Source organism: Desmodus rotundus, chromosome 12, assembly GCF_022682495.2.
Source record: "Desmodus rotundus isolate HL8 chromosome 12, HLdesRot8A.1, whole genome shotgun sequence".
Lineage (NCBI taxonomy): Eukaryota > Metazoa > Chordata > Mammalia > Chiroptera > Phyllostomidae > Desmodus > Desmodus rotundus.
In genome coordinates this window covers 81,764,271-81,776,142 of record NC_071398.1, presented here as the reverse complement: position 1 = coordinate 81,776,142, position 11,872 = coordinate 81,764,271, and the positions used below count along the sequence as shown (strand labels likewise).

The 11,872-nt window shown below is 38.3% G+C and overlaps 1 protein-coding gene across 10 annotated transcripts in view; it reads right to left on the bottom strand.

Moving 5' to 3' along the window:
- The window catches only part of CD46 (CD46 molecule), a 40,693-nt gene that overhangs the window by 3,764 nt on the left and 25,057 nt on the right, over positions 1–11,872 (bottom strand). For 4 of the 10 annotated variants that reach the window (XM_024552231.4, XM_045186835.3, XM_045186926.3 and 1 more), the window contains 4 exons: positions 11,785–11,823; positions 10,313–10,348; positions 9,744–9,801; positions 762–850 (listed from right to left, as the gene is read on the bottom strand). In XM_024552231.4, the coding sequence (XP_024407999.2) occupies positions 799–850; positions 9,744–9,801; positions 10,313–10,348; positions 11,785–11,823 (185 nt within the window). In that variant the 3' untranslated portion in view covers positions 762–798. Of the gene's footprint in view, positions 1–760; positions 7,724–9,137; positions 9,170–9,743; positions 9,802–10,312; positions 10,349–11,784; positions 11,824–11,872 lie in introns of those variants that run through there. The other 6 variants (XM_053914450.2, XM_024552253.4, XM_024552240.4 and 3 more) reach the window with 6 other exon arrangements.

Here is an 11,872-nt window from a genome sequence, read left to right as displayed (position 1 = left end):
GGGAGGCCCAGACTGCCCTACTAGGAGGAGTGTTTGTCTCCCCTTTCCCTCTGGAATCAAAGACACCACCTTGCTTTTACCAAGAAATTGCCCTTCCCACTGGGCTTTGCAGAACCTGCCCCACAGTCTTGACTATAACCGAGGACAGCGCCTCACATTGCAGGTGTTGGGATACCATCTCCTGCTCCTCCCCGCTCTGTGGACACACTCTAATCGAGGGACACATCACGTTCCTCTCATTCAGATGGAAGGTGGAGGGGTCCAGGGCTTTCTAGCAATGCAATCCATAGTTTTTCAAAATCTAGGGATCTTTGTTTTGCTGGTTTCTCTTTATATGGTAAAAAAGTTCTGGTCAAGAAAAAAGATACATGCCTTTACGGAGTTAATATTTATAACTTGAAAGTAAACATATTTAAAAAATTAAGTGAAATGTATTTCGGCTTCTGTAAATGGACATTTTTCTTCCCTGCACTTAAACAGATCCTATGATTTTTTGCCACTGAGCTAAAAAGTTCCCTCACTGTCAGATTCATAGCACCTGAAAGCTAGAGGACAAGGGGACCCCACCTCAAAGACAAAGCCTGTCAGTCCACATTATTTTACATTAAAATTGGAGCGGTATAAAATTGGAGTGATAATTTGGCAAGGGAAACAGGAACCTAAGGGTCCTCTTTAATGTTTACTGTCATAGTATCTTAGATAGAGTTACTGACATCTATATATTTATTCAACATCTGAAAAGAAACAGAGAAAGCAGATACCTTTTAATGATAAAAGCAAACCTTTCATCTCTTCTTCTCAGAGAGAAATAAATTTTACTTCTCTGTGGCTCTCACCAGTTAGGTAGGTGCTGAACAGAGGAAGGGAAAAGGCCTGAATAAAATAGTGACAACAAACCAAAAGGAAGAGTGGCATAATAATTGGGATAAAATTCGTGACAGGGGAGAATGGAAAGCTGACGATTAGGTTCATACATGGTGACTTTTCTGATTCTTATGTAGGAACTGGAAAGAGGAACATTGTGCAAGAAGCTCCTTTAAATTGGAAGTCTTACAGCTCATCCAGCAGATAAACAAAGACGCTAATTTTCTGTGCAATCTGTAGCCTGAAGTGAATTACGCAAACTGTCTTTCACAGAGTGACAGACTGGGGGAGAAATGGCCCTGGTCTGTAGCACCTTGGATTTTAGGGAGTGCGCAGAGCGCACACACAAAATGCACACGGCGCGGTCTCAGAAATCCGTTTTACGGCAAGTCACATGTTCCAGATGCATTCTCACTTCTGCACTGAATAGTTTCCTCCTCGGGCACGTCTGTTTGCCACCTCGGGGAAGGTCTCTGTGAAACTGATGGTGAGACCTCCCATTTTCCGGGGATGAGTTTCAATCTCCAATGACGTGCCTTCTCAACTAACTACAAAATCTGTGTCATCTTAGTTTTCTGTTGAAAATAGCTGAAGAGCTTGTTGAATGCTCAAGAATTTGAGGACCAACTAGAAAAATGTTCAAGTTCATTTGACTCTTCAGTTTCTTGTCCCATGTCACTACAGTGTCCATCACCTGTGCTGGCCACTACATACAGTAGATCCAAAAAACTTTGTGATGTGCATTTAAGCAGATAGCTTAAAAATAAATAAAGTATTTTTAAAAGCTACAAAGTTACTGAATCAGGCATTATTAGCCTAACATTAAAAACAGGGTTATAACAAATAATAAATATCCTTAATGAAAAAAAGAAAAACGATTTAGTCACAATGATTTAAATAATTATTAAAATACATGAATTACGCAAGGAATTTAATAAACTCTGGCAAACTCTTACCCTGAAATAACTGGAATAAAGAAAAATCACGCACCTATGAAAAAAACACTCACTACAAATAAGTGGAAACGTTAATGTAAACGAAAGGCACGGGACGTTCGGACGCACAGTGACGACATGCGACAAGGGGCTGCAGCAGTAGCATGGGGAGGGGTGGGGCTGTGTGCTCCCAGACTAGACAGTGTGGCAGAAGAATTCGCTAGGAAAGGAAATGGAAGGAGCGTGGATGGAGCCCATTTCAGACCAGCTTTGGGAATCCTATTGTGTTCTTAGGTTAGAGCTAAGAAACAGAAAACTGTATTAAAAAATTTTGTGGCCATTTTCAACATAATTTAAATGATATTTAATCATCTTAAAAATGACTACTTATACTATTTTGTAATTTGGCTTTTTGCTTTGTCCTCTTTATTTAGCCAATGAATGAGGGGCAGTATTATTTTGACAGTGGTTTCCGTATATGTAATAATTTTTGGTGACATTCTCCCATACAGACTCTCCAGTCATATACCTTTTAGGAAATGCTACAAGGGTTCCTAATGTATTCTCATACCTTTATATACCCCCTACCACATGCTATCTCGCATACCTCAGCAGCAATTTCCCCAGAGAAGTCTAAGGTGTAATCAAACCTTATGTGTGTATGCATTTTGTTGGCTATTCTTTAGACATAGAATAGTCTCATTCCTTTTCATTTTCCTATTTGTTCATTTCAATTTCAATTAATTTATCACCCTAAGGCCCTCTCCTTTTGGCAATCTTCAGCTTGTTCCCTGTGTCTATGGTTTTGTTTCTATTTTATTTATTGGTTTTGTTTTTAGATTCCACTTATAAATGAAATCACACAGTATTTTAATGTCTGACATATTTCACTTAGCATAATAACCTCTAGGCACTTCCACATTGTTGCAAATCACAAGATTCCATTCTTTCTATTTTTCCTTATTGCCGAGTAATATTGCATTGTGTATGTTTACCACATCTTCTTTACCCATTCCATTCATCTATCAATGGTCACCTACGATGCTTCCATATATTAGCTATTATGAATACTGCAATGAACAAAACGTTGCATACAACCTTTTAAATTAGTAACTTTCTTGTTTTCTTCTACCCAGAAGTAGAATTGCTAGGTTATATAACTCTATATTGAATTTTTTAAAATATATTTTATTGATTATGCTATTACAGTTGTCCCATTTTCCCTTCACTCCATCCTGCACACCCCCCTCCCTCCCACATTCCCCCCCTACAGTTCATGTCCATGGATCATACTTATAAGTTCTTTGGCTTCTACATTTCCTATACTATTCTTACCCTCCCCCCGTCTATTTTCTACCTACCATTTATGATACTTATTCTCTGTACCTTTTCCCTCTCTCTCCCCCTCCCACTCCCCTGTTGATAACCCTCCATGTGATCTCCATTTCTGTGGTTCTGTTCCTGTTCTAGTTGTTGGCTTAGTTTGCTTTTGTTTTTTTTTTTAGGTGTGGTTGTTAATAACTGTGAGTTTGCTGTCATTTTTACATATTTTTTATCTTCTTTTTCTTAGATAAATCCCTTTAACATTTCATGTAATAAGGGCTTGGTGATGATGAACTCCTTTAACTTGACCTTATCTGAGAAGCACTTTATCTGCCCTTCCATTCTAAATTAAAGCTTTGCAGGACAGAGCAATCTTGGATGTTAGGTCCTTGCCTTTCATGACTTCAAATACTTCTTTCCAGCCCCTTCTTGCCTGTAAGGTCTCTTTTGAGAAATCAGCTGACTCTTACGGGAACTCCTTTGTAGGTAACTGTGTCCTTTTCTCTTGCTGCTTCTAAGATTCTCTCCTTATCTTTAATCTTGGGTACCATAATTATGATGTGCCTTGGTGTATTCCTCCTTGGGTCCAGCTTCTTTGGGACTCTCTGAGCTACCTGGAAGTCTATTTCCTTTGCCAGATTAGAAAAATCTCCTAATTATTTCTCCTTCGTTATTTGTTCAAATAAGTTTTCAATTTTCTTTCTTCCTCTTCTCCTTCTGGTACCCCTGTAATTCGGATGTTGGAATGTTTAAAGATGTCCTGGAGCTTTCTAGGCATCTCCTCATTTTTTTGAATTCTTGTTTCTTCATTCTTTTCTGGTTGGATGTTTCTTCCTTCTGGTCCATACTGTTGATTTGAGTCCCAGTTTCCTTCCCAACACTATTGGTTCCCTCTACATTTTCCTTTGTTTCTCTTAGCATAGCCTTCATTAATTCATCTAATTTGTGACCAAATTCAACCAGTTCTGTGAGCTTCCTGATTACCAGTGTTTTGAACTGTGTGTGTGATAGGTTGGCTATCTCGTCATCATTGCTTAGTTGTATTTTCCTGGGGCTTTGATCTGTCCTTTCATTTGGGCCATTTTTTTGTGTGTTGGCGTGCCTGTTATGTAAAGGGGGGGAGCCTTAGGTGTTCAACGGGGTGGGGTAATGCTGGTCGCTGGGCTGTGATACTATGTGGGGGAGGTGTCCGAGAGGGAGCAATGGCACTTGCTTCACTCTCTGCCAGATCTCAGTCACTCCCTCTGCTACCCACAATCAAATGGGGCCCTTCTAGTGCTGATTCCCGGGTGGGTGGGTTTGTGTACATTCTAGGGACCTGTGCATCTCTCCAATGAACTCTCCTGTGAGGCTGGGAGTTTCCCCTGCTGCCGCCTCAACCCCCATAGGGGTTTTTAATCAGTGGTTTGAGGTTTTATTTCCCCACGCTGGAACTCTGGGTTGCATGGTCTGTCACCCAGTCCACCAGCTGCTGCCTTGCTGGCCAGCTGCACCTTTGCCCACCCCGCTCCACAATCCACCACCTCCCTGGGTCCACCAGCCTCCACCTTGCCACGAGTCCTCTCCACCCGGCTGCTCGTCTCTGCCCCTCCTACAGGTCTGGATGAATGTTTCTTTATCTCCTTGGTTGTCAGACTTCCATACAGTTCGATTTTCTGTCAGTTCTGGTTGGTTTTTGTTTTTAAATTGTTGTTGTCCTTCTTTTGGTTGTGCAAGGAGGCACAGTGTGTCTACCTACGCCTCCATCTTGGCCAGAAGTCTATATTTAATTTTTTGAGGAATCTTCATACTTTTTTCCATAGTGGTTGTACCAGTTTACAATCCCATCAACAGTGCCAGCATCCACATCCTTGCCAGCACTTACAGCTGCTTTGACAGGTGCGATAGCTCATTTGGTTTAATTTGCATTTCCCTGATGACTAGTGACGTTGAGCATCTATTCATGTCTATTGGCTATTGGTATGTCTTCTTTCAAGAAATGTCTATTTAAGCCTCCTATTTTTTAAATTGGATTCTATTTGTGTGTGTGTGTGTGTGTGTGTGTGTTAAATTGTATGAGTTCCCTATATGTTTTGGATGTTAACCCCTTATTGAATGTTATTAACAAATATTTTCTCCAATTCAGTAGGCTGTCTTTTTTCCTGATGATTTCCTCACTGTGCAAAATATTGTAGTTTGACGTGGTCCCATTTATTTTTTGCTTTTCTTTCCTTTTCCTGAGACATATGCAAAAGATATTGCTAAGGCTGAGGTCAAAGAGTTTACTTCTATGTTTTCTTCTAGTTTTATGGAATCGTATCTTACATTTAAGTCTTTTATCCATTTTTAGCTTTTTTTTGTATATGGTGTAAGAAAGTGGTCCAGTTTCACTGTTTTGCATGCATCTCTCAAGGTTTTCCAATGCCACTTATTAAAGTGATTGTCTTTAGCCCACTGGACATCCTGGCCTCCTCTGTTATAGATTCACTGACCGTAATAAGCAACAATTTCTGGGTTATTTTATTTTATTGTTTACATATCTGTTTTTATGCCAGTATCATACTGTTTTGATTATTGTTGCTTTGTAGTATAGTTTGAAATAAGGACACATGATACCTTCCACTTCCACTTCATTCTTTCTCAAGGTTTCATTGGCTTTCAAGGTCTTTTTTTGGTTCCATATAAATTTTTGTTAGGAATAGTACTGAATCTGTGTATTACTTTAGTTAGTAAGGACATTTTAACAATATTAATCTTTGCAATCAATAAGCATATACCTTTCCATGAGATTTATATATATCATTTTATAATTTAGGCTTATAAAAATTTAAGAATGAATATATTCTTAAAGGACTGCATTTTTAATATCCCCTTAAATGCTTTATCTTTTTTATGTCATATTCTAGATTTTTTTCTTTTGTGTATATCCTAGCTGTTGAAGTTTCAGTTTTGATACTTTTGTCTTTGAACTTTGAAGTAGCTTTTGAAATGTCTGATTTGCTGTATGCATTAAATAAAAATATCTTCCTTTATCATATTTTCTTATTCTGGTTGTGGCCTTTCCTTTTCTGCTTAAAGAAAACACTCTAACATTTCTTATTAGGCTGTTTTAATGGAGATGAAACTCTTAATCTCGCCTTCAATTCCGAATAACCTTGGAACGTAAATTACTTTAGGTTGTAGGTTCCTTACAGCATAACACCGTTCTGGCTGGTACAACTGCTGTGGCGAAATCAGCTTACAGCCTTCTGGGGTTTCCAATGTATGAAGCTAGTTGTTCTTCTCTGCTGCCTTTGAAACTGTCTCTTCATCTTCAGCATTTGCCACTTTAAGTACAGTATGTTTTGGGTTGGGTCTCTTGGGTTCATGTTTGGAACTCACTGTGCATCCTGCACCTGGATGTCTGTTTCTTTTCCCACGAAGTTTTACTGCTATTATTGGTTTAAATGAAGTTTCTGTACCTTTCTCTTTTTCCTTCTTCTGACATTCTTATAATGCAAGTTTTTGTGAGCTTGCTATTGTCCCAGAGGTCCCTTAAACTATCCTCATTTTTAAAAATCTTTTTTTCTCTTTGCTGTTCTAATTGGCTCATTTCTACTAGTCTGTCTTACAGGTCGCTGATTCATTCTCCTGTATTAATCTGATGCTGATGCCGATGCCTTTTAGTTGATTTTTCATCTCAGTTATTGCATTCTTCAGCTCTGCTTGGTTCTTCATTATACTTTCTCTTCATTGAAGTCCTCTGTAAGTTCCTCTGTTCCACTCTCAAGTTTGATAAGCATCCTTATAACTGTTTCTTTCAATTCTTTATCAGGCAAATTTTTAATCTCCATTTTGTTAGGGTTTCTTCTGACACTGTTGTTTCTTCATTCGAGAGACATCCTTCTGTTTTCATTGTGTCATTTCCTATGTTCGTTAATGTGAATCAGACAAAGTATCTATTTCTTCCAGTCTTGATACTGTGGCTTTGTGTAGAAGTGACCCTGTGTAGCTTGTGAGTGCTGGGTAGTTTTGGCAGCCTAGTTGGAGCCAAGCAGGTGTCTGGGGCTCTACCTTGTCAGGCTGGAAGAGCCCCAATCAGAGACGCCTTGTTCATCCTACTTGCTCCTTTTATTTGAACCCAAAACGGGCTAAGGGGAGTGTGGTTGGAACACACTGCAGTGATCTTGCAGGTAGACCAAAGCACCCAGATGGAGCTCCTCCGTGCGTGATCAAGGTGGAGGGGGCTGTATACAATGGAGTTTACTGGCACTGCCTGCCTAGAAGAGTTCCTGCAGATCCTGGACAGCCCCTGCCGTTTCCCAGATTTCTCTAGTTGGTCTCCTCTCCTTTATTCTTCAGAAGGTGTTCAATCCATCCTCAGTGGCCAGAAATCAGGAGTTACTGGTTTCTATACAGGTGCGTATTTTGATGTGCTTGTGGGAGGAGGGGAGTTTAGTGTCCACTACACCATGGACATCCTCAGCCTCCTCACTATTCTGTACTTTGACATGAAGTCTGTAGAAGGGCAACTGCATTCCCAAATCCTCATAAATACAAGTTCACATCAAGTCCACTTTGTGCCAAGTTTTAACAGCAACTTGGGTTTAACTGGGCATGACGCCCTCCTTCCAGAGGAACCTCTACAAACAGAGAAGAAACTACATGCACTTTAGTTTTGCAAAAGAGTTTTTTAAGGCAACAATGGTCAGCTTGCAGTAAGGGGGTGTGCAAAGACTATGAACATTAAACAGTTCAAAGAATACAAGATAAATCTTTACTTTCTTAAAAGGAAAGCAAGGTAAGGCTACTAGGTATTACCCCACATACTTTTTAGAACATATGCATAGATGAGGAGTCTTTAAAAACTCAATGATCTAAAACAGGAGAAAAAGTTGCCTATAAACTTCATTGTATTTCTTCAAATTTCAAATATACTGGCACGTCAGTAACAGTCTCCACCCTGGTTACTCCAGGTATAGCTTTGGCCCAGCAGCAGGATCACTTGGAGCTCACTAGAAATGGAATCTCAGATCGCTAATGGTACTTAACCTTTAATCCGGAGGTTAAATTGATGCTCAGATAATTTGTCACTTTTAAAAGACCCATTAAGTGATAGATAGAGTGTTTGATTCAAACTTGTTTAAGAACCTTTAACTATTTTGCCCTGGCTGCTGTGGCTCAGTGGATTGAGCACCAGCCTACGAACCAAGGGGTCACCATTTCGATCCCCAGTCAGGGCACATGCCTGGGTTGTGGGCCAGGTCCCCAGGTCGGGGTGCGGCAAGAGGCAACCACACATTGATGTTTCTCTTCCTCTTTCTCCCTTTCTCTAAAATAAACAAAATTTTAAAAAAATAGAACCTTGTACTATTTTGATGCACTGACGTTTTAAGTAAAAAAGTGAGGGATATAAAGCTATATTGTTTTGCTTTCTTTAGAAGTTATTTCTATTTAAACCTTTTGGAATTATATAAGTATTTAACTGACAGTTTTTCCTACTCAGACTAATGATATGTGTATGTGATTAAAAAAATATTCCTGAAAGAGAAATCATACATGCATAGCATGTGTTCTATAAACACTTAAGATTCAAATGAAGGAATTGTACGTATTTTTTTTAAAAAAACACCATAATATGAAAGAAGTTTGAGCTCTTTATGAATGCAGAATGTACTTTTATTACAGAGCCCAAACCTAAAGATCAATATAGAAGAAAAAATCCATGTATCATAATATCATGAATACCAAAATTCCTAAAATTAATGATTTGATTACAAGGCTATTACCAAAATATTTGGAAAGAACAAACAACTAAAAATCAGAAATTTCAAAGCATCTAATCTTGGTCTGTGCTTTAAAGCACACAATGTTGATTTACGCTCCAGTATTTATTCTCTTTCATGAAATTATAAATTATTTCATTAGAATTTAAGTTTGATGATTAAAAACCCTATGACCTTAGATGAACTTGTGTATTTTTTCTAAGTTTCCCATCTTCTAATTTTTATAAATAGAAAGACAGATAGAGTTAATGAGGTGCCTTGTAAATCTTACCCCTCTCAGCATGTTAAACCCCATCAGTTTTCCTGAAACATAGTAAATTAAGAGAACGTAAGAGGGAAATCAAATAGTGTTGCTTTTAATTCCCCAGTTCAGCTTGTATAAATAACAACTCCAAATGGGGGGAAAAAAAAAACAAATTGGGTATTTGAATGATGACATCTACATAGCTTCTTACAACTACTGAAGTAAAAATGACAAATGGAAATTTTCATTAAAAAATTCCAGTGAATATACCTGCCAAAATTTCCACAGTGAACAATTTTAAATTTAATCCTAGCCCCAATCCGAGTTAGAGTGTAGGGTATACCTAGGGTGGGGAAGACCCCATCATGGTCCAGGATTTATTGCAGAACTTAAACCCTAAATCCTATAAGAGTTTTTCTTTGACATAATAGCTGAAGCAACACGGCAGATTTCTCTTGTTACAATGAAAGCAAAAGTAGCTGTAACTAGTTTTAGTAAAGAAATGCAAGTCCGATGGCACAGTCATGCACACACATTAAAAATGCATGCGATACAGAGTGCAAACAAAAGCTGCACAAAAGCACGTAAAGAGTGAGAAGCACCAGTATGTTCAAGAAATAAGCTTTAATTTACCCTTTCTTCTTCTTGTAACAGTACAGGCAGGTGCCGACGATTACTGCAATGGCAGCAACTACAATAAACCAGAGAACAAATGAAATGTCACTGACAACTAGTTACCAATATTACAAACCTAGCAGAAGAAATTAATGTTGGTTATAGTGCAGTGGGCAGAAAATGCTATTTTATTTAAGCACATATACATTTATATTCCATCTGGACTCTTCACTGTCTAAATCTGATTTCCTGGAATCACTTAAACAGTCCACAGTAGGTCAGAGAAGAGTCCGAGCTTAACATAGAAAATTACCCAAAATATATTTGGGATGCAAACAGATATGACTAATCATCTTGAGAACACATCCGTTATTTAGGATTTGTTACTAAGCAAACATATAGAATGTAAATGAATATATAATCACCAACACCAGGTAGTGTGTCCTAAAAGAGCAGAGGCGTTCCTACATTGGTTACCTGAATTTCAAGCTATAAGAACTATAGAAACTGAAAAATCTATTAAATAAATACGTCTCTTCTTCACATTAATATTTTGATTTAAGTGGCATTCAAGTTGAGACACTTACCCACAAACAAAACAATTACAGCAATTACTCCTCCACCTGAGGAAAAAAATGAAACCAGTGTGAAGGTAACTGAGCACATGTGAGTCTCTGGACAGCAAACACATTTAGTTAATCAGATCACCTACAGACTACAGCAGAGAAAAAGCTACCAATCTAGGTTAGTGTCACTGCTAGTGCGTGCAGCTCATTTTGATCACAGAACCCTTGTACTTTGACTCCAGGCTTAGGGTCCAACATTGTTTTGTGCTGCAGCCACCATACCAGGTAACTGAGTAAAGGTTACTACAGAACAATCAGAATTCACTGGGTTAGAGGAAAATTGTTTTAAAAACATATTATCCCAGTAGAGTTGATTTGGTTCTGTATTCAGTCTATCACTTATGATTTTTATTACAAAACTAATTTATATGTGTCTACCAACAGTGGCTCTGCGCAATAAGTCATAATGAACTTCCATTAATTACACAAATGTAATTTTCAGAATCTGCACAAACAATATGCTATCATCAATCCTCCCCCATGTACCTCCACCCCCAAATTAAGACATACCAAGGAGATTCTAAAAATGCAAAGGAAACACTCAGGCACAAGGATAAAAATTATGCTTAGAAACTTAAACATACATTTTTTGACTATCCAGAGTAATAACACTACAGAATCTTAATCCTTACAAAGGCTGGTCAGTGGCACCTCTGCCTCTAAACTGGCGTTATCTTTATTACATTTCTGTATGTCAAAGCCTACAATGTCTGTTTACCTCTGCTCTTTTCATTTCATAAATATTATCAAGAGTTTAGCGTGTTCGGATGGCCCTGGGTTCACTGGCACAATGACGGCTTGGCCATAGTGTTCAGAGGGGAGACAGGACAAGCCTAAGGTGCATTTCATAAAAAGATAACCCTTACTAAAGTAGCCTACCGCAAAGAAAGGTGATACACATTTCTCTTCATTTACGTACCAGGTAATCTTTATATTTCATTTAAATGACACAACTCTATAATTTTCTTGAACACATATTCTGTGAACTATGTGAGCCTACAGGAAGTGTGCTGTAGCAGCCCGCTCTGAAAAAACACTAAACCAACATGTAATACACTTGAAGGCCTGGGTGTACAAGGTATCACTAGAAAGAAAGCTTATCTACCAACTGCCATCACAGTGACATTATCACGTGGAAAGCAAGTTACATTCTATAAATTTCAACCTACATAGGAACACAGCAATTGAGAAAGTTACCTTACCCTACTAGGAATTCTAGTTTGAGGAACCTCTTGGAAACTGTATTATCTACCTGTGTCTACACATACTACTGCTTACCTTTGTCACAGTATCCGCACTACTAAAGTGAGTACCAATGTCAATTATCACTCACCTGTGACAAGCTGTTTCTTCTCTAACTACAGATAATCAAAATACGGTTATTTCAAACTTTAAGGTCAAATAATGCAGAGTGTTAAAAAACAAAGTAATACCTAAAGTATCCTGTGGTGTAACAGCGGTAGTTGTGGGTACTAGAAGAAAAAATATTGAAATAAGTAAAAAAGGAAAAAGACAATAATA